The 23,296-nt window shown below is 43.0% G+C and overlaps 1 protein-coding gene and 2 non-coding genes across 6 annotated transcripts in view; 2 read left to right on the top strand and 1 right to left on the bottom strand.

The window, feature by feature from the left end:
- Window positions 1-12,371: 12,371 nt before the first annotated feature.
- LOC111752628 (small nucleolar RNA SNORD104) lies at window positions 12,372-12,441 on the top strand. The gene has a single exon (XR_002787521.1). It is a non-coding gene; the product is annotated as a small nucleolar RNA SNORD104 (small nucleolar RNA).
- A 198-nt stretch (window positions 12,442-12,639) lies between these two features.
- Window positions 12,640-12,771, top strand: LOC111752630 (small nucleolar RNA SNORA76). Its single transcript, XR_002787523.1, has one exon. It is a non-coding gene; the product is annotated as a small nucleolar RNA SNORA76 (small nucleolar RNA).
- Window positions 12,772-15,195: 2,424 nt separating this feature from the next.
- The window catches only part of TEX2 (testis expressed 2), a 126,561-nt gene continuing 118,460 nt past the window's right edge, over window positions 15,196-23,296 (bottom strand). For all 4 annotated transcript variants that reach the window (XM_064270908.1, XM_064270912.1, XM_064270909.1 and 1 more), the window contains 2 exons: window positions 21,721-21,841; window positions 15,196-16,671 (listed from right to left, as the gene is read on the bottom strand). In XM_064270908.1, coding sequence (XP_064126978.1) covers window positions 16,549-16,671; window positions 21,721-21,841 — 244 coding nt within the window. In that variant the 3' untranslated portion in view covers window positions 15,196-16,548. The remainder of the gene's footprint in view (window positions 16,672-21,720; window positions 21,842-23,296) is intronic.

Below are 23,296 nucleotides of genomic sequence, written 5' to 3'. Positions count from 1 at the left end.
GTGGTAGAATTCTTGCCTTCCATGTGGGAGACTGAGGTTCAATTTTCTATCAAGACACCTCAAAGTACAGCCACCACTCATCTGTTAGTGCAACTTCAGTGTTGCTATAATTCTGAACAGGTTTCAGCAGAGCTTCTAGACTGAGACGGAAGAAAGTCCTGACAATCTGCTTCTGAAAATCAATCAATGAAAACCCTATGGATCACAACAGTCCAAGCAGCAACCAATCATGGGATGATGCAGGACTGGGTAGTATTTTGTTCAGTTGTATACGGGTCGCCATGGGGGCCAAAGCAACTGCTTCTAATGACAACAATGTAGTAGCCCAGACTGGCATTCCACTGGAATGCTAATAACAACCAGAAGTTTTTAGAAATATGAGGGTATTGCCTCAAATAACATGTGAAGACAACTGATCTCATCTTGGGGTTGTACGGAAGAATTTAAGAAGTAGAGCACCCATCAGGGATAGGGAGCTCCCCCCAGGATCTCTACCCCATGGTATAGTTCAGCATTTGTTTGCTTGCCAATACGTTATTGTATACCATACCCATCTGTGCCAAGTCTGCATGCCACAATGGTGAAGTGTCCACAGTGTCACCAATTTATGTCGTTGTTGGATGCTGTTGAGTTGATTCTGACTCATAGCGACCCCATGTGATGGAATAGAACTGCCCCAAAGGGTTTCTTGGCTATAATCTTTATGGAAGCAGATCGCCAGGTATTTCTCCCACAGAGACTCTGGGTGGGTTTGAACTGCTCACCTTTTAGTTAGCAGCTGAGCGCTTACCCATTGCGCCATCAGAGGGCTCCTTTTATAGAATATTAATATTCTGAAAGGGCTAATGCAGCACCAAAATGAAAACTGCTGTCCTCTCAAAGTGCCTCGGCTTCCTTGCCAAGCAGTCCCTCCTAATCCCCTGGGGTCTGGCTTATCTCCACAGAACTGTCCTGAAACTTCTCTTAAGCAGCTCATAAACATTCCCCCTCTTGTAAAATCCCAGTGGCCATGCTCCATCCTTGTTCTCCTGGACTTCTATTCAATTCAAGTACCATTAAAAATTCTTTCTTGAACTTTTTCCTCCTTGGATATTATCGTTTTCTAGCATTCCTCCTGTCTCTCTGCTCTGTTTCCACCTCCCAAACTTAGTGTGGGTCTTGAAGCTTAATATGTAGACCTCAGAGATTCTCTCTCTCTCATTTTTCCAGAGGAGAGCTCATTCATAGACATAACCAAATTTTAGAGCAGAAAGAGACTTTAGCCATAATTTAGTCAGCCTTATTTTACAAATGACTGCATTTTTTACTTCTACACAGACGATTACCATTTGTTCATTCTTTCAACAAATATCATTGAAGACTTCTGAGTTCAAAGGATTGGTGAGCTGAAGGAATATCAAAGAGTTTGCAAGTCAGTAAAAGGTAATGAGATGTGCAACCAAGGTACATGGCAGGCTGTGAAAAGTACAAGAAGGTGGGAATAAACTCACAGAAGCAGAACTATGGTGGTTAAGAAAGAGTGCGTTCTGGTGGAACGAGGGAGGTGGGATAGGATAAAGCCGAGAGGGCTTCATGGAAGAAGTGATATCTTTACTGAGTCTTTTGATAGATTCAACAGGGGAAAGAATAGTCCAGGGGGACAGGAGGACCTGAAGAAAGGCCTGGAGAAAGGAAAGCACTGTGTGGCTTCATGGAAGCCCAAGGTGACTCATCAGTGGAACAATGGCACTTGAGGCTGGGAAGGCAGGTAGGATGGGCCAGTAGTGGGGACCTGAAGTCAGAATGGGGGAATAGGGCTTTCTTTAGTAGTCAACACAGTGAGATATGAGTGGAATTGTGCTTTAGAGGGAGAGTTAGGAAAGAGACAGGCATTTGCCAGACTGTTCAGGAGACTGGTGGCAAGGATTATTTTAGGATTTATCTAGAGCAAAAAAGGGAAGGAGGGGACCAGATAGATATGAGAGACCTTGCCAAGATAGAATAGGAGGCATGTAACTAAAGCAGCTATTCAAATAAGAAGATTCAGAAGGAGGAATTCAACAACAGTCCATCAAACGTATACTAAACTCCTACCGTGTTCAAGATGCACTTCTCATGCTGGGACCATAGAGGTGAACAAGTGAACAGAAATTAGGATCAGCCTCAGATGAGAGACAGATACGATGGGTGGTGTGGGCACTTACCCAGGCTGGACCAATCACGTTACTCTATGGTTTCCAAAAAATGGCCGCCAACAATTCTTCCCCTCTCCTATGCACATGCGGAGCTTATTTGCCCCTCTCCCCTGGAATTTGAGCTGGCCCTGTGATTGACTTTGACCAGAATGACATTCTGGGACTGCTCAGCCCAGGTCTTTCCTTCCTCTGAGAATGCTCCCTCTAGGAATCTAGCTATCATGTTGTGAGACGCTTGAGTCACACGTGGCCACATCCAAGGTGTTCTTAGGTGGTGTCTGGCTACCACGAGTGACCGCCACGACAGGGAACACAACCGGGAATCCCTGATGGAGCAGGAGAAAACTGGGGTGCAGAACTCAAATTCTAGTAAAAAGACCAGACTTAATGGTCTGACTGAGACTGGAGGGACTCCAGAGGACATGGCCCCCGGACTCTCTGTTAGCTCAAAACTAAAACCATTCCTGAAGCCAACTCTTCAGACAAAGATTAGACTAGATAAGACAGAAAATGACACTGGTGAGGAGTGTGCTTTTTAGCTGAGGTAGACACATGAGACTAAGTGCACAGCTCCTGTCCGGAGAAGAGATGAGAGGGCAGAGGGGGACAGGAGCTGGTTGAATGGACACGGGAAATAGAGTGGAAAGGAGAATTGTGCTGTCACATTATGGGGAGAGCAACTAGGGTCACATAACAATGTGTGTATAAGTTTTTGTATGAGAAATTGACTTTAATTGTAAACTTTCACTTAAAGCACACACACACAAAAAAGATTCAAGGTGTTCTAATCCATAGCCCCAGCTGAGCAGCCAACTGACAGCCAGTCCTAGGTGAAAGCCATGTGAGTGAGCCACCTTGAATGTGCCAGCTCAATCAAGCCCCCCATGACCTCAGCCAACACTTTATGGAACAGAACCTGCCAGATGAGCCCAGTTAACTCAGACTCATAAGACATGGCTATTGTTTTAAACCACTGAGTTATTCGGTAGCTTGTTGTGCAGTCATAGATACCTAAAACCACTACCCATTGAGCCACCTTTACTTGACCCATGGGCAGGCTTGTGACCCAATCCGGCTCCAACTAGAGCCATGAAAAGATATCCATTTCCTTCCTGGTGGTAAGGCCATAAGGAGCCCTGATTGTGGTTAAGATCTTGGCTGCTAACCAAAAGGTCTGCAGTTTGAATTCACCAGCTGCTCCTTGGAAACCACACGGGGCAATTCTGCTCTGTCCTATAGGGTCGCTACGAGCCAGAATCGACTCGACAGCAATGGGTTTGGTTTGGTTTTAATGATGTAGTCAGCCTCCATGAGGTGATCTGATGTGATCAGCCAATCAGTTGTAAGGGAAGTTTCCTCAGGGTGTGGCCTGCATCCAATATATGTACGGACATTCTGGAAAAGCTCTCCTGCTTGCTCTGGATCCTGCATCTGGCTCATCATCATCTGACCTCTGGTTCTTGGGACTTGAGCTAACGGCCTGCCATATTCCCTGCCAATCTTGGGGCTCATCAGCCTCTGCAGCCTGTGAACTAGCAGCCTGCTGTCTTATCTGCTGATCTTGGGTTCATCAGCCCCTGCAGCTATGTGAGTCAGGAGAAAGCCTCCAGCCTCATGCCTGATCCACAGACTTGGGACTTGCCAGCCTCTACAATTGTGTGAGCCATTTTCTTGTGATAAATCTCTCCGTGTCTATATATATATGCTTCACATTTGGTACTCAGCCTAATACATTTGGTACTGAGAGTGGTTCTAGAGAAGCACAATTATAAGGATAAACCAAACCAAACCAAACCCATTGCCGTCGAGTCAATTCCGACTCATAGCGACCCTACAGAACAGAGTAGACCTGCACCACAGAGTTCCTAAGGAGTACCTGGCGGATTTGAACTGCCGACCTCTTGGTTAGTAGCCGTAGCACTTAACCACTACACCACCAGGGTTTCCAATTATAAGGATGAGTTTTCTAAATTGGTTCTCAAGTCTGACTAGTCTTAAAGGTGCTGATGACTCTGACTCCAGTAGTCAAGCGGGCACTGCTAATCCCTGGTGTGAGGTGGCAATATTAACAGACAAAATATCACCATCAATAGGTCAAGTATTGGTGAAAACTGAGGCTCTGGGTGATTGCATGGTTGATACCTCTCTACCATTCTGTCAGAAGGAGAAGTATAGGGAAGCTGGCTGGTAGGTCCTCTTTTTGTTAGACAAAGTGGTGAAAGGGATGAACTCAGGGCTTCAGAGTCACAGCTTAAATGCCGCACAAAAGACCTCAAAGTTACTACTTGTGCAATAAAAGAAAGCCTTATGTCTTGTAGTAACACAGCTGATGTTGCCGAAAACTAAACCCAGAGTCTCATGTAAGAGTGGCTGAATTACGATGCCAACTGAATTCCCAACCTTGAATGGTGTCTGAAGTTAAAGTCAGGGCATTAATTGGGAAGAAATGGGATCTTGAAACTTGAGATGGGGACGTATGGGTGGATAATCAGGGAGCTGCAGACACTGAGCCCCTGAATTCCACTGAATCACTCCTGCCAACAAAACCAGCCCTCTTATTCCCATTAGAAGAGATTATTCCATCTTTATCTTCTAAGCAACCCTCCCCGGTAAAATCATTATCCCTTCCACCCCTATCTGATGAGATTAACCCAGTTGTGTCTGAAGAAACTTTGTCTGAGATATTGCCTGGGGCAGTGTCTGAGTCACTGCCTGGGGTAAATGAGAGGGCAGGTGGGGACAGGAGCTGGTTGAAGGGACACGGGAAATACAGGCTGGAGAGGAGGAGTGTGCTGTCACATTATGGGGAAAGCAAGACATCCATTTAGTTCTTTCCTTTCTCTCCTGTCATTTTAATGACCTCTTGCTTTTTTCATGTGTGACATCCTTGATGTTATTCCACTGTCTGGTCTTTGGTCATTAGTGTTCAACACGTCAAATCTATTCTTGAGATGGTCTCCAAATTCAGGTGGAATGTACTCAAGGTCATACTTTGGCTCTGGTGGATTTGTTCTAATTTTCTTCAGTTTCAACTTGAACTTGCATATGAGTAATTGATGGTCTGTTCCAAAGTCGGCCCCGGCCTCGTTCTGACTGATGATGTTGAGCTTTTCCATCGTCTCTTTCCACAGATGTAGTCGATTTGATTCCTGAGTATTCCATCTGGCGAGGTCCATGTGTATAGTCACTGTTTACATTGGTGAAAAAAGGTTTATGCAGTGAAGAAGTCGCTGGTCTTGCAAAATGTAATCATTCGATCTCTGGCATTGTTTCTGTCACCAAGGCCATATTTTCCAACTACCAGTCCTTCTTCTTTGTTTCCAACTTTCACATTCCAATCACCAGTAATTATCAGTGCATCCTGACTGCATATTTGATCAATTTCAGACTGCAGAAGTTGGTAAAAATCTTCAATTTCTTCATGTTTGGCCTTAGTGGCTGGTGTGTAAATTTGAATAATAATCATATTAACTGGACTTCCTTGTAGGCGTATGGATATTATCCTATCACCGACAGTGTTGTATAATTGTTATAATATTGATACATATTGCTGGATTGTTTTCCAGAAAAGTCACAATAATTTATGCTCCCATCAGCAATATATGGGAGTTCCTGTTTATCACATTCTTAGCAGCAGTGAATATGATAATTTCTTAACCAAAACTCAAATCCCGTAGCTGTTGAGTTGATTCCAACTCATAGTGACCTTACGGAACTGCCCAATGGGGTTTCCAAGGCTGTAATCTTTACAGAAGCAGAATGCCACATCTTTCTCCTGAGGACCTGATGGTGGGTTGGAACTGTTGACCTTTCAGTTAGCAGCCTAGCACTTTAACCATTGCACCACCAGGGCTCTTTCATTTCTAAACATTTTTTACTAATCTGAAGGTGCTGGAGAAAAGATCGAAGTTGTCGAGGATTTCGTTTTACTTGAGTCCACAATCTACACCCATGGAAGCAGTAGTCAAGAAATCAAATGACACGTTGCATTGGGCAAATCTGCTGCAAAAGACCTCTTTAAAGTTTTAAAAAGCAAAGATATCACCTTGAAGACTAAGGTGCACCTGACCCAAGCCATAGTGTTTTCAATCACCTCATATGCATGCGAAAGCTGGATGATGAATAAGGAAGACCAAAGAAGAATTGATGCCTTTGAATTGTGGTGTTGGTGAAGAATATTGAATATACCATGGACTGCCAGGAAGAACGAATAAATCTGTCTTCGAAGAAATATAGCCAGAATGCTCCTTAGAAGCAAGGATGGCAAGATTACATCTCACATGCTCTGGACATGTTATGAGGAGGGATCAGTCCCTGGAGAAGGATACTATGCTTGGTAAAGTAGAAGGTCAGCGAAAAAGAGGAAGACCCTCAAGGAGATGGATTGGCACAGTGGATGCAACAATGGGCTCAAGGATAACAATGATTATGAGGATAGCACAGGACCGGGCAGTTTTTCATTGTGTTGCACATAGAGGCGCTGTGAATCAGAACTGACTTGATGGCACCTAACAACAACAGCAACAGATGCACAAGTGTGTTGTAATTGCCCCCCTCACCATCTCCCTAATTGCCAATGGACATAAAGTAAAGTATGTGCTTTAAAGGAAGATGATTGTCCTCTGAAGATACCCAGAATTCTGTCTTAATGGGGTAAAGAAGGAAGGGCTGTCCATGGAATATTAGATATTCTTCACCAACACCACAATTCAAAGGCATCAATTCTTCTTTGGTCTTCCTTATTCATCATCCAGCTTTCACATGCATATGAGGTGATTGAAAACACTATGGCTTGGGTCAGGTGCACCTTAGTCTTCAAGGTGACATCTTTGCTTTTTAAAACTTTAAAGAGGTCTTTTGCAGCAGATTTGTCCAATGCAACGTGTCATTTGATTTCTTGACTACTGCTTCCATGGGTGTAGATTGTGGACTCAAGTAAAACGAAATCCTCGACAACTTCGATCTTTTCTCCAGCACCTTCAGATTAGTAAAAAATGTTTAGAAATGAAAGAGCCCTGGTGGTGCAATGGTTAAAGTGCTAGGCTGCTAACTGAAAGGTCAACAGTTCCAACCCACCATCAGGTCCTCAGGAGAAAGATGTGGCATTCTGCTTCTGTAAAGATTACAGCCTTGGAAACCCCATGGGGCAGTTCCGTAAGGTCACTATGAGTTGGAATCAACTCAACAGCTACGGGATTTGAGTTTTGGTTAAGAAATTATCATATTCACTGCTGCTAAGAATGTGATAAACAGGAACTCCCATATATTGCTGATGGGAGCATAAATTATTGTGACTTTTCTGGAAAACAATCCAGCAATATGTATCAATATTATAACAATTATACAACACTGTCGGTGATAGGATAATATCCATACGCCTACAAGGAAGTCCGGTTAATATGATTATTATTCAGATTTACACACCAGCCACTAAGGCCAAACATGAAGAAATTGAAGATTTTTACCAACTTCTGCAGTCTGAAATTGATCAAATATGCAGTCAGGATGCACTGATAATTACTGGTGATTGGAATGTGAAAGTTGGAAACAAAGAAGAAGGACTGGTAGTTGGAAAATATGGCCTTGGTGACAGAAACGATGCCAGAGATCGAATGATTACATTTTGCAAGACCAGCGACTTCTTCACTGCATAAACCTTTTTTCACCAATGTAAACAGTGACTATACACATGGACCTCGCCAGATGGAATACTCAGGAATCAAATCGACTACATCTGTGGAAAGAGACGATGGAAAAGCTCAACATCATCAGTCAGAACGAGGCCGGGGCCGACTTCGGGACAGACCATCAATTACTCATATGCAAGTTCAAGTTGAAACTGAAGAAAATTAGAACAAATCCACCAGAGCCAAAGTATGACCTTGAGTACATTCCACCTGAATTTGGAGACCATCTCAAGAATAGATTTGACGTGTTGAACACTAATGACCAAAGACCAGACAGTGGAATAACATCAAGGATGTCATACATGAAAAAAGCAAGAGGTCATTAAAATGACAGGAGAGAAAGGAAAGAACTAAATGGATGTCAAAAGAGACTCTGAAACTTGCTCTTGACTGTTGAGTAGCTAAAGCAAAAGGAAAAAATGAAGTAAAAGAGCTGAACAGAAGATATCAAAGGGTGAGTCGAGAAGACAAAGTATTATAATGACATGTGCAAAGACCTGGAGATAGAAAACCAAAATGGAAGAACATGCTCAGCATTTCTCAAGCTGAAAGAACTGAAGAAAAATTCAAGCCTCGAGTTGGAATACTGAAGGTTTCTATGGCAAAAATATTAAATGATGCGAGACACATCAAAAGAATATGGAAGGAGGGGAAAGGAGCTGGTTGAACGGACAAAGGGAATACAGGATGGAGAGGAGAAGTGTGCTGTCTCATTAAGGGGAGAGCCACTGGGAGTGCATGGCGGGGTGTATATGGCTTTTTGTATGAGAGAATGATTTGATTTTTAAACTTTCACCTAAAGCACAATAAATAATTAAAAAAAAAAAAAAAGAATATGGAAGGAATACACAGAGTCACAATACCAAAAAGAATTGGCCAATGTTCAAGCATTTCAGGAGGTAACATATGATCAGGAACTGATGGTACTGAAAGAGGAAGTCCAAACTGAGCTGCACTGAAGGCACTGGCAAAAACGAGGCTCTGGGAATTGACGAAATACCAATTGAGAAGTTTCAACAAACGGAGGCAGCACTGGGAGTGCTCACTCGTCTATGCCAAGAAATTGGGAAGACAGCTACCTGGCCAACTGACTGGAAGAGATGCATATTTATGCTTATTCCCAAGGAAGGTGATCCAACTGAAATTATCAAACAATATCATTAATATCACGTGCAAGGAAAATATTGCTGAATATATCCAAAAGCCATTGCAGCAGTATATCCACAGGGGACCGCCAGAAATTCAAGTCAGATTTAGAAGAGGACATGGAACGAGGGATATCATTGCTGATGTCAGATGGATCCTGGCTGAAAGCAGAGAATACCAGAGAGATGTTTACCTGTGTTCTATTGACTATGCTAAGGCACTCAACTGTATGGATCATAACAAATTATGGATAACATTGCAGAGAACAGGAATTCCAGAACACTTAATTGTGCTCATGAGGAACCTGTACATGGATCAGGAGGCAATCGTTCAAACAGAATAAGGGGATACGGCATGGTTTTGAAGTCAGGAGAGGTGTGCGTCAGGGTTGTATCCTTTCAACGTATGTGATGGGTTGAATTGTGTCTGCCCAGAAATATGTGTCAACTTGGTTAGGCCGTGATTCGCAGTATTGTGTGGTTGTCCTCCATTTTGTGATAGTAATTTTATGTTGACAGGATTAGGGGTGATTGTAACACCACCTTGACTCAGGTCACCTCCCGGATCCAAGGTAAAGCAAGTTTCCCGGGGGTGTGGCCTGCGCCATCTTTTATCTCCTTTGGATCCGGGGTCCCTGCGCCTGACAAGCTCCTCGACTAGGGAAAGGTCAAGGACCTTCTTCCAGAGCCAACAGAGAGAAAGCCTTCCCCTGGAGCTGAGGCCCTGATTTTAGACTTGTAACCTACTAGACTGTGAGAGAAATAAATTTTGTTTGTTAAAGCCATCCATTTATGGTATTTCTGTTACAGCAGAACCAGGCGACTAAGACACCATACCTATTCAATCTGTATGCTGAGCAAATAATCTGAGAAGCTGAATTATATGAAAAAGAATGGGGCATCAGGATTGGAGGAAGACTCATTAACAACCTTCGTTATGCAGATGACACAGCCTTGCTTGAGAAAGTGAGGAGGACTTGAAGCACTTACTGATGAAGATCAAAGACCAGAGCCTTCAGTATGGATTACACCTCAACATAAAGAAAACAAAAGTCCTCACAACTTGATCAATAAGGAACATTGTGATAAACGGAGAAACCATTGAGGTTGTCAAGGATTTCATTTTACTTGGATCCACAATCAACACCCATTGAAGCAGCAGTCAAGAAACCAAAAGATGCATTGCATTGGGCACATCAGTTGCAAAAAACTTCTTTAAAGTGTTGAAAAGCAAACACCTTGAGGACGAAGGCGCGCCTGACCCAAGCCATCGTGTTTTCAATCGCCTTATATGCACGCGAGAGCTGGACAATGAATAAAGAAGACCGAAAAAGAATTGATGGCTTTGAATTGTGGTGTTGGCAAAGAATATTGAATATACCATGGATTGCCAAAAGAATGAACAAATCTGTATTGGAAGAAGTAAAACCAGAATGCTCCTTAGAAGCAAGGATGGAGAGACTATGTCTCACATTCTTTGGACATCTTATCAGGAGGGATCAATCCCTGGAGAAGGACATCATGCTCAGTAAAGGGTCAGTGAAAAACACCCTCGGTGAGATGGACCGACACATTGGGTCCAACAATGGCTCGCGCATAGCATCAATTGAGGATGGCACAGGACTGGGCAGGGTTTCATTCTGTTGTGCATAGGGCTGCTATGAGTTGGAACTGACTCAACCGGACCTAACAAAGAGCAACATAACAATTAAAATTATAATGAATGGTTGTTCATTCTTTTTAATCCAATAATTCCACTTATGGGAATAGTTCTAAGTAGATAATCAGAGATGTGTACCAAGATTTATGTACAAACATATTCATCACAGTGTTGTAGCTAAAAACGCCTATGTTTCCTGCTCCAAGACTCAACGATCATCATCACTTCCAGGAACCCTTCTCTAATCCTCCAACACTAGACTAGGTGCTCCCTCCTGTGATCCAAGAGCACTCTGTGCACATCTCTATTTTAGGGCACCAGAGATTGAGACTGCTGACTGCTCCTTCTCCAGGGCTACTAACCAAAAGGTTGGAGGTTCAAACACACCCAGTACAGCTGCAGGAGAAAGAAGTGACGATAGGCTCCCAAGAAATCTGTTGTTGTTAGGTGCCATTGACTCGGTACCCTATGTACCACAGAATAAAACATTGCCCAGTCCTATGCCATTCTTGCTATCATTGTTATGCTTAACCCCATTGTTGCAGCCATTGTATCAATCCATCTCATTGAGGGTCTTCCTCTTTTTCGCTGACCCTCTACTTTACCAAGCATGGTGTCCTTCTCCAGGGACTGATCCCTGCTGAGAACATGTACAAAGTAGGAGAGATGAAACATCCTCACTTTTAAGGAGCATTCTAGTGGTACTTCTTCCAGGACAGATCTGTTCATTCTTCTAGGAAGCATTTTTCACTTTCCCAAAGTTGGGCCTTCTTTCCTTTGGTCTCTTTTAGCATTGTTAAAGTATGTCAACCACAGACATTTTCCACATCACTGCAGTCCTTTAAAAACAAAAGTTTACCACTCAGAATGTGCCAAGCGATTGACATTTAATCCTTACCACAACTTCATTGGATAGTCTAATTTTTCACACATTGAGTCTCACAAAGGTTAAATGCACACGCGCGCATTCATTATAAAATCAGAGTTTGGCTGCAGTTATGTCTATTTTCAAAGCACAAGCTCCTACCACATCGAGGTTCCTTTAAATTCCGGGGTTGGGCCAGTTTTGTTCACTTTTACATGCTGGTTTATAGCTTGTCTCCTCGCACTGAATACCTCGTACGATTTAGGCATTAAAAAAAAAAAAACCTTCGCCGTCGAGTTGATTCCCACTCGGATTGGACCTATAGGACAGAGGAGAACTGCCCCAGAGGGTTCCCATGGACCGGCTGGTGGATTCCAACTGCCGATCTTTTGGTTAGCAGCCTAGCTCTCAACCACTGCACCAAACACTATCTTGTTATTTATAAAGTTTCCTTTTGTGTACTGTAAAGAGGTGATCTAATTACAAGCTGGCGACCCAGATGCAGCAATAAATTCGGAAGACTTTCGTGGGAAGCTTCGCGATTCGCACACCTCCCCCTCTTTCCTAGAGAGTCCTCTCTATGGTTAATATGGGTCCACTCTATACCCTGGAGGACTAAGCTAGCGTGGCCAATCATTAGGCCACTTTGCATGCACGTGGTCAGAAATTTGGTTTGCTATTGGTTAATAGTGGTAAAGCCCACCCAACCACCTCCCGTCTGGTCCTTTAAGTCGGTGCCGCAGCGGTTGGTCATCCTTTTGGTGGCTGCAAGTTCCAGGAGGTGAGGTCTGTGGCTGTGCGGCGGGCCGGCCCGGGGGCAGGGTGGGAGACTGGCGGCCCGCAGTGATGACATTCTCATTAAAGCACGTGTTAGACTGCTGACGCGGGTGATGCGAACTGGATTCTGAGCCGGGCCTTCAGGACTGCGGGGAGGGGACAGACCAGCCGGCGGGTGCGTATCAGCTCACGCAGTGCTCTCGTTCTTGCAGATCCCGGTCGGACCGCGGTCGTCGGACCACATTGCTCTTCCCCATTTCGTCCTCCCTAATAGAAATTTCAATAAAATGGTTTGACTCCAGCGGTGGTGTCGGTGTTTCTTATCGGCGACGCGCTGCCTTTGAGCCCCCGCCGCGCCTGCACGTGGCGCCGGGGGTTAAGCTGCAGCGCCAGAGCACGTACTCGCGCATAACTGGGGTCTCCAACTCCCTGAGGACGGCCCTTTTAACCGCGAGCTACACGGCGGCCATCCAGGCAGGCTGTCGGGGTGGGGAGCGGGGCGGCGTGTGAAGTTGCTCAGGGTGTTGTTGCGACATGGGCCTCAACCCTTAAACCCAGAGGTGAGATGTGTTTGCGAAACGGGTGGGGATAGTAGGCTCTGCAGCTTACTGTGCCCCTGACATTGCTCTGCCCTCCCCGAGTTGCACAGGGGCGCGCTGTAACTTCACCGTCAGTCTGGAACCGTCACCCTGAGACACGCAGTCTCAGTTTAACGCGGCATGGGATGGCCTCCGCTGGGAAGCCGAGCAGGTGTCAGATGTGGGCTTTGGCCTTGAGCAGTTTCTTAGGCCAGGGGTGCTTGGCAGGAACTGGTTTCCGTCTTGAGTTGCTTGATGAGCTTAACTCATCTGGCCAAAGTGCAGCCAGGACCTAGTTGTACTAAAACTACCATGCCGGACAAACTGGTTATTTTAATACTAGGCCAAGCAAGTGTCTGGAGCTTTGGGCTGATTAATCTGCCCAGTTAGCCTGACCGGCTGACAGTCACAGGGTGGCTGTGAAGATGAATTAGATTTTATGCATGGGCTGGGTATAAATTAAGCACCTAAACAATTACGCAGTCACTCAAAATTACCCACATTCTACCACTGATGAAACATCTTTCAGCTGGGCTCCTGCGAAATATGCATCAGCTAAGTATGAGGTAGCACTTGGAGGAGGATGAAGTCATGAGGTCTTTGTTGCCTGGGCATTAAGTAACTGGAGAAAGAAGAACCCGTTGCTGTGGACCCGATTCTGGCTCATTGTGACAGTAGAACTGCTCCATAGGGTTTCCAAGGAGCGGCTGGTGGATTCAAACTGTTGACCTTTTGGTCAGCAGCCGTAGCACTTAAGCACTATGCCACCAGGGTTTCCCAGCACCTAATAGGTGCTATTACCCTCAGTCCACATTTGAGGGACTGAAATTTAGGATTGGGCAATCCTGCCCTAGAAAATCTCCAGCTAAAATCTTTAATCACCTTGTAATCTGTTAATTTGGGGCGTCCTTCAGTTATTAGGTGCTGTTGAATCAGAGTTGACTTACGTACAACAGAACAAAACACTGCTGTGTCTGCACCATCACTATCGTTGCTGTTTGAGTCCATTGTTTCAGCCACTGTCGATCCATCTCGTTGAGAGTTGTCCCCTTTTTTGCTCACCTACCAAGCATGATGTCCTCCCCCTTGACCCTATGCACAACAGAAACACTGCCCGGTCCTGCACCATCCTTAGAATGGTTTTGCTTGAGCCCATTGTTGCAGCCACTGTGTCAGCCCACCTCCTTGAGGGTCTTCCTCTTTGCCACTGACCCTGTACTCTGCCAAGCATGATGTCCTTCAGGGACTGATCCCTCCTGACAACATGTCCAAAGTATGTAAGACGCAGTCTCGCCATCCTTCTAAGGAGGGTTCTGGTTGTACTTGGTCCAAGACAGATTTGTTCGTTCTTCTGGCAGTCCATGGTATATTCAGTATTCTTCGCCAACACCACAATTCAAGGCATCAACTCTTCAGTCTTCCTTATTCATTGTCCAGCTTTCACACGCAATGTGAAAGTACGTGAAACTAATAGCACCTTATATAAAAGGTGCCCTGGTGGTGCAACGGTTAAGTGCCTGGCTGCGAACCTGAAAGCTTCTTGATTAGAACCCACCCAGCTGCTCTGCGGCAGAAAGGACTTGGCAATCTGCTCCCATAAAGACTACAAACCTAGGAAACCTTGGCACCTAACCACCACCACCTTAAAAGGGTAGGCTGAAGACTACCTAACGTGCTGATCCACAGCAATTGGGTAGTGAAAGCTGTTATTGGCAGATGAGACCTTGGTAATCCAGTGGCAGAAATCTTTGCACGCCATGCACAGCCACCCCCAGTCTGAGTGGAGGCTTGCTGCTGTGATGGCGAACAGATTACAGCAAAACTTTAAAACTAGGAAGAAAGACCTGGTGATCTGAAAATCAGCCAGTGAAAACCCAGTGGATAACAATGGTCCAAGCCACAACTGATGGGGAAGGTGCAGAAACAGGCAGTGTTTCACTCCCTTGCATGGGGGTCCCCAGTAGTTCAAGGCTGAATCTGGCAGTTGAGGTCCCAAGTGCCCTGTATTCATTGCTGCTATTATCAAAATAGGATTCAGTAGAAATAACTTAGATGCTTATCTAGTATTTGACATGAGATATTTATTTTGTGAAACAATGCAAGCGATTGTAAATCCCCACATACTATTTGATTAAGTACAACAGGGTACAGTCATGTAATTTCTTTACACAGTAGTGCATCTAGTCCTTTGCCTTTAGTTATTGCACTAAAATCATTAAAGACCAGTGAACAAGACATGCGGACTCTTAACAGGTAAATCAGGCTACACAATGAGAAATTAGAACAGTACCCAGACTGGAATGGTCAAATATTTTAAGTCAAATGTTTTAATGGTGCAATTAAAATAATCCAGTAAGGTTCCAAATATATTTTCTCAATATATTAATTTCTTTAAAGTCATGTTCAGGCAAGGTGCTATTTAAAAAACCACTATTAGCTTTGTCCACAGATGTAAATTATCAAAAGTTACAGCATCAAATGTAGTTTTAAACAAACAAAAAAAAATTGTATTGTTCTCAAAGCAAATTATACAATTAGAGGGAGCCCCCAAACTTGTAAACTAAACATTCTGACACAAATGCACAAAATAAACTTGGCAATATTAAAGAAAGGTCATGTTAGGTTTTGAGATAATGTAGTGTTTTGATGTTGAACAAACTTTTGGTCTTGACTCTCATACTTAAAGAGCAGTTCTCCATTTTGGCCATGGGAAAGGGAAACTGCCCACAAAGCTATCCCAAACCAATGAATTAGGTAACAAAGCCTTTGGATTTCTATACGAAACCTTCAGGAGCTGACAGGAAATGCCAAATGGAAAGACTGCCTATTCGCCCCACCCCAACTTTATGAGGGACAATCGGTCATCGTGTAGGGTGACATTTTCATTTGTGTGTGTGTGTGTGTGTGTCTCGGGAGAACATTCAGGATCAGTTACAAACCAGGTGATTGTACCTCACTGGTAAAAAGGCTTGGGATGGTTTGATCACATGGCTTTGCCTAATGTTCACATCAATCCCACCGTCCCCACCCCAGCTGATAGCGGTAGTGTGTGTGTGTTCTATGGCTGCTTGCTTCCAAAATGCACAATTTAGTATGAAAAAAAGTAGGTTGCTATGCATACCTCTACCACCAATGAAATAGCTCACAAGATTCCACTTCCCACCTTCACACACATCACCACACTGACATTCTCGGGGAGCATGAAGGGCTGCAGTCGTGCATATCAACTGTAAAAGTGAAAAAAAATGTCCAGGTGTGCACTGGCTGCCTGAGGAAAAGCTTTGGAGGAGTCGAGAAGGCAAGGAGAAGCCTTCCAGTTGTACAGCTTTACTCTTCATGTGCTCTTTTGCCGCCATGAAAACTGGGAGACTTAAAACAGCCATGGTGTGAATCACCTGTAACTTCTGTAACCTGTGGTGATTCGTCCTCAGTCTCCTTTGCCTAGAGTCAAAGCTTTGCAGCAGGCAATCCAGACACCTGTCACTGGACGTGTGGAATGACACCTCACAGTGGAATGGGCACCGGCAGGCAGAGGGCAGAAGCAGTTCTCTGAGAAACAGTAGCTGTGGCACAAGTGAAGGCCAGTGCTAGGGCACAGCTGGCAGCCAAGAACCTCACACCAGGAGCCTAGATCTAACACTGGAAAGGTCAGCTCTCACCCATCACAGCTGATCAGCAGCCTCCACAACTGGGTCTTTTAGGAGGCAGGAAGTGGAGCGTGGGTCCATGGCTGAGTGCATTATAGGGATATAAACATCGTCCATGTTTGGCATGACAAAAACTTTCTGTAGAAAGAAAAAGAACAGTTAGGGAAGAATGGTTTCTCAGGCTGTTGCTCTCTGTTCTATTACTAACATTAGGCTTTAGATGAGTTTTTAAAAATACACATGAAACAATTTTTCTAGATGTTCTGAACTAATTCCCTTGCCCCCTTTTTTAATTTAGAAAGTGATGCAGAATCACCATTTCAATGCATGAGCACAAGAACCCAATGAATCAGCCCTGAGGCTGAGGGAGCCTTTGATCTCACGTACACATAATAAATGTACCCATATGAATTGATAAATATTCAACAATATTAAAATTGGCTTAAGCGACTTGACTCATCGCATTTCCAAATTACTATGTCCAGAACACAAGTGAATTTATCCTTTTAGCTCCTAGCATCAAAATGTAAGCTAAATTTTTTTCAAACCAGAACCATTCAAAAGAACTATCTAAAAGAAATCCTACAATAGCCAACATGTGAAGGATAATCAGTGATTGACAGGAATGGTGCTGTGCCTCTGTTTACAAGCTTATTTTATACAAGTGAATTTTCACAAGGCATTCAATCTTCAGTACTGCTCTCTTAGAAAAGCATAAACAAAGACAAGCAAGTTGCTGTGGGAAGGAGGCAGTAGTTATCCTTCAACTTCCTAACTTGTCTCAGAAATACCAGGCACCAATCTCTGCTCCAACTTCTGCAGTCTAAAAGTGATCAGGCATGCAATCAAGATGTATTGGCAATTACTGGCAATTGGAATGTGAAAGTTGGAAACGAAGGAAGAGCAGTTGGAAAATATCGTCTTGGTGACAGAAATGACACCAGAGATCGCGTGACATAATTTTGTGAGACCAACCACTTTTTCAACGACAACAATCTCTGCTCCCTTTTCTCTTCTTTTGCTCCTTATAGCCAATACCCCTAAACGAGATGTTGTTGTTAGGTGCCATCAAGCTGGTTCTGACTCATAGGGACCCTATGTACAACATAAGGAAATACTGTACACTCCTGTGCTATCCTCACAATCGTTGCTATGTTTGAGTCCATTGTTGCAGCCACTGTGTCAATCCATCTTGTTGAGCGTCTTCCTCTTTTTCGCTGACCTCTACCAAGCCTCATGTCCTTTTCCAAGGACTGGTCCCTGCTGATAACATGCCGAAAGTATATAAGACAAAGTCTCGCCATCCTTGCTTCTAAGGAGCATTCTGGCTGTACTTCCTCCAGGACAGATTTGTTTGTTCTTCTTGCAGTCAATGGTATATTCAATATTCTTTGCCAACACCATAGTTCAAAGGCATCAATTCTTCTTTGGTCTTCCTTATTCATTGTCCATATGCATTTCACATGCATGTGAGGGGACTGATAATACCATGGCTTGGGTCAGGTGCACCTTAGTCCTCAAAGTGACATCTTTGCTTTTCAACACTTTGAAGAGGTCTTTTGCAGCAGATTTGCCTAATCGATGCAATACATCGCTGGATTTCTTGACTGCTGCTTCCACGGGTGTTAATCGTGGATCCAAGTAAATGAAATCCTTGACAAAACCTCAATCTTTTTTCTGTTTATCATGTTGCTTATTGGTCCAGTTGTGAGGATTTTTGTTTTCTTCATGCTGAGGTATAATCCCTACTGAAGGCTGTGGTCTTTGATCTTTATCAGTAAATGCTTCAAGTCCTCTTTTGGCAAGCAAGGTTGTGTCATCTGCATATTGCAGGTTGTTAATGAGCCTCCCTCCAATCCTGATGCTGCGTTCTTCTTCATATAGTCCAGCTTCTCGAATTATCTGCTCAGCATACTAAGTATGGTGAAAGGATATATCCCACGATGCACACCCTTCCTGATTTTAGACCACGCAGTATCCCCTTGTTCTGTTCATATGACTGCCTCTTGGTCTATGTACATGTTCCTCACACAATGAAGTGTTCTAGAATTCCCATTCTTCACAATGTTATCCATAATTTGTTATGATCCACACAGTTGAATGCCTTTGCATAATCAAAACACAGGTAAACATCTCTCTGGTATTCTCTACTTTCAGCCAAGATCCATCTAATACCAGCAGTGATATCCCTTGTTCCACGTCCTTTTCTGCATCCAACTTCAACTTCTGGCAATTCCCTGTTAGTGTACCGCTGCAACTGTTTTTGAATTATCTTTAGCAAAATTTTACTTGCGTGCATTATTAATGGTATCGTTCAATAATTTTCTCATTCTGTTGGATCATCTTTCTTCGGGATGGGCACGAATATGGATTTCTTCCAGTCGGTTGGCCAGGTAGCTGTCTTCCAAATTTCTTGCCAGAGATGAGTGGGCACTTCCAGCACTGCAGCCGTTTGTTACAACATATCAATTGGTATTCTCTCAATTCCTGGAACCTTGTTTTTTGCCAATGCCTTTAGTGCAGCTTGGATTTCTTTCTTCAATACCATAGGTCCTTGATCATATGTTACCTCCTGAAATGGCTGAATGTCAACAAAATCTTTTTGGTACAGAGACTCTGTGTATTCCTTCCATGTTCTATTGATGCTTCCTCCATTGGTCAATATTTTGCCTATAGAATCCTTCAATATTGCAACTTGAGGCTTGAACTTTTCCTTGAGTTTTTTCAGCTTGAGAATGTCCAAAGTGTTCTTTCCTCTTGGTTTTCTAACTTTAGGTCTTTGTACATGTTATTATAATACTTTACTTTGTCTTCTTCAGCTGCCCTTTGAAATCTTCTGTTCAGCTTTTACTTCATCATTTCTTCCATTCGCTTTAGCTACTTACATTCAAGAGCATGTTTCAGTCTCTTCGGACATCCATTTTGGTCTTTTCTTTCTTTCCTGTCTTTTTAATAACCTTTTGCATTTTTCATGTATGATGTCCTTGATGTCATCCCTCAACTTGTCTGGTCTTCAGTCATTAGTGTTCAATGCACGAAATCTATTCTTGATGTGGTCTCTAAATTCAGGTGGGATATACTCGAGGTTGTAGTTTGGGTCTTGTGGACTTCTTTTAATTTTCTCCAGGTTCACCTTGAACTTGCTTATGAGAAATTGATGGTCTGTTCTGCAGCTGGCCCCAGGCCTTGTTCCTGTTGGTGATGTTGAGCTTCTCTATTGTCTCTTTCCACAGATATAGTCAATTTGATTCCTGTGTATTCCATTTGGTGAGGTCCACATGGATAGCCGCCATTTATGTTGTTGAAAAAAGATATTTCCGATGAATAGGTCACTGGTCTTTCAAAATTCTATCATGGGGTCTCTGGTGTCATTTATATCACCAATTCTGTATTTCCCAAATACTGATCCTTCTTCTTTTCCAACTTTTGCATTCTAATCACCAATAATTATCAAAGCATCTTGATTAAATGTTTGATCAATTTCAGGGTGCAGAAGTTTGGTAAAAATCTTCAATTTCATCATCTTTGGCATTAGTGATTGGTGTGTAAATTTGAGTAACAGTCATATTAACTGGTCTTCCTTGTAGGTGTATAGATATTATCCTATCACTGACAGCACTGTACTTTAGGATAGATCTCGAAATGTTCTTTCTGACATGTTACATGTTCTTCTTGAATGTGTCATTCCTGGCATAGCAGACCATATGACTGTTCAATTAAAAATGGCCACTACCAGTCCATTTCAGCTCACTAATGTCTCGGACATTTTTCTTAAAGCATTCCATTTCATTTTTCACAACTTCCAATATTCCTAGATTCATACTTTGTACATTCCATGTTCCGACTAATAACAGACGTTTAAAGCTGTTCTTCTCATTTTGAGTTGTGCCACCTCAGCAAATGAAGGTCCGAAAAGCTTGACTCTATGCACATTATTAAGGTTGACTCTACTTTGAGAAGGCAGCTCTTGACCAGTTGTATCTTGAATGCCTTCCAACCTGAGGGGCTCATCTTCCGGCACTATATCAGACAATGTTCCACTGCTATTCATAAGGTTTTCACTGGCCAATTTTTTCAGAAGTATACTGCAGAGTCCTTCTTCCTAGTTTGCCTTAGTCTAGAAGCTCCACTGACACTTGTATACCATGGGTGACCCTGCTGGTATTTGAAATACCGGTGGCATGGTTCTCAGCATCTTAGCAACACGCAAGCCACCACAGTATGACAAACTGACAGAGGATGACCTAAAAGGGATGACCCACCCGAATTCTTAATGTGGGATCTAGGGAGATAAGAAGGAAAGTGACAGCATGAGGCTTTCTCCTAACTATATTCAAAGTGCTTTTCCATTTGGTGACTATTAACTTTTCAGAAATTGCATATCAGCTATGTTTAATCTCTAGCTTTTAAATAATATCACTTTTAAAGGAAATAACCCAAAATCTACCACCACAAAAATAATGTGGATCTTCTTCAAATAGTGAAATTTATTACAGAGTAAGTAAATTGTTTGCTAATCTATAAAAACCTCCTTGAAAGACAACTGTGCCTCAAATATCTGATAATGATTTGATGAAAATAGCTCATCTGAGGGCCTCAGCTACATTGCTAGTACCCTGGGTGGCAGAATGCAGTGAAACAGGCTTGGAGAATGAGCTCTACACTAGAAGCTACTCAGGAGAGGGACAAGGCCTGATTCCCAGGGTGGGTGATATCTGGCAGAAGGGCTTCAATGAATGTTTGCTGAACTGAACCAAGTGAGCAAGGTGGATACAATCTAAGGACAGGGAGCAACTTCCCTGACTACAGGCTGGCTGCTATTAGCTCACCAATTCCAGGCCCCATATTAGAAAACAAAGTCCAAAGAGAACCCTAGCAGGTGGAAGGGTTACTTTGCTACAAAAGGTCTTATTGAGAACTGGTATATGACATTCATCATTTTGCTCTTTGATCCACACCTTTTAGTTTTCCTCTGAAGACCACTTGATAGGGTTCTGTGGATGAGTTGCAGAGTTTTTGAAGCTGTATCTAAAATTTTATTTTTATGTTTGACCATATGTGCGCTTTCCTGGGTAGAGAGTCCCTTGGATTCTCAAAAGAAGATCCTGACTCAAAAATGAAGTTCAGAACCTGTTTACTCAGAAGATCTTCTACTCTGTGAAACACTAGACAACACAACATGTTTACCTGAAACTCCTGCTCCAGTTTCTTCTCTATCCAGTCTGTCACATGAACTAAAGTCACTTCCCTCTCTCCAAGTTTTGGCCGAGCTTTTAGCTCCACATATGGCGGCTTCCGGAAACCATACCTTTTTGAAGAAGACAAATAGTAAACACAACCACTTTTAGCAGCAAAGAAAGGAAGTATTGAAGTAGCCATAGCAAACATTCCTCATTTATGTAGAGCTTTATCATGGTTTAAAATGTTCTCTTGTTCTGAAAACTCTCCTCTGAAAATGATTCCACATGGTGAGCATGAACTCCCTGTGCTCCCTGGATGTGTTTAGGGCTGTGATGGATTTGAGAACAGTTCTGGCAAACTGGGACAGCCAGGAAGCACCACTAGAGAAGTCCATGATCCGGTCGTTGTTTTTCCGAAAATGGCAATGTCCTCTTTTTTCTATTTTTATGAAAGTAGCATAGGTCTGGAAAGGAACCCTGGTGGCACAGCAGTTAAGCGCTCAGTTGCAAACTAGAATGTGGGTAGTTTAAATCCGCCGGCTACTCCTCCAGAGAAAGATATTTACAGCCTAGGAAGCCCTAAGGGGCAGTTCTACTTTGTCCTATTGGGTCTCTAAGAGTCAGAATTGGTTTGGTTGATTTAGTATATACATGTTTTAAAAAACAAGCTACACTAGCATATAAAAAAAAAAAGCATATAAGCAGGAAGAAAAAGACACTGCTGCTCTCAGGATCTCACCCCAAGACAGGATCAGAGAGAAGTGGGCTTGGTTCCCACTCCTAACAAGAGCACATAAATAAATAATGTTCTGTAACCTGCTGTTCACGCCACACATTTTACAGCTTCCCAATGGAGCAGGTTGGAATTCAGACAAGACAGTGTGTGCTCTCAAATTACCTAAAAACTTCAGCCTTTCACAGATCACTATTTTTGTAAAATACAATAAAAATGTCAAAATGCAATACAAGTTTCTAAACACACTCAATATCTCTACTTATTTTTTTGTGGCTCAGTGCAAACAGTTCGGCATAGCTATCCTAGAGGCCTTTCGCTGTAACTGAGACGTCAAAAGCTTAGGCGTAAAGGGAAGGAATGTTGGATCAACCCTTCTTCTTTAAAAAAAAAAAAAATTTTTTTTTTTTTTTAAAGGTTTGGAAGACTATACATTAAAGCATTAACAGTGGTTATGGATGGTAAGATAATTTTTTTTTTTTTTTTAATCTTGTTGTTACCAATCCTTTTTTTACAATGAAAACATTTTTAAAAATAAAATCTGAAAAGGTGTTTTTATTTTTGTTTTTACTGGGAACAGCGACCGCCATCACCGAACAGTTAGTCAATTCAAAAATCTTCATCTGATCATTCCTACAAACCCTTCTGAGGCACCAGGGACACTAGCATGTTGGTTTCACTGAACGATGAGCAGGCTGTATTCCCATGACTGCAGTTTATGGCACAATGAGGTCTCTTATGCAATCACTGTATGCATTTATGCCCATTTTATAGGACTTGGGAAGTACATTTTAAATGGAAATATACGGTGATTTTCTTCTGCTGGACCCATGATATAAGTGATTTCAGT

The sequence above is a fragment of the Loxodonta africana genome, chromosome 18 (genome assembly GCF_030014295.1).
Source record: "Loxodonta africana isolate mLoxAfr1 chromosome 18, mLoxAfr1.hap2, whole genome shotgun sequence".
NCBI classification, from domain to species: Eukaryota; Metazoa; Chordata; class Mammalia; order Proboscidea; family Elephantidae; genus Loxodonta; species Loxodonta africana.
Note: the sequence above shows the minus strand (reverse complement) of the source record. Positions and strands in the feature narration are given on the sequence as shown.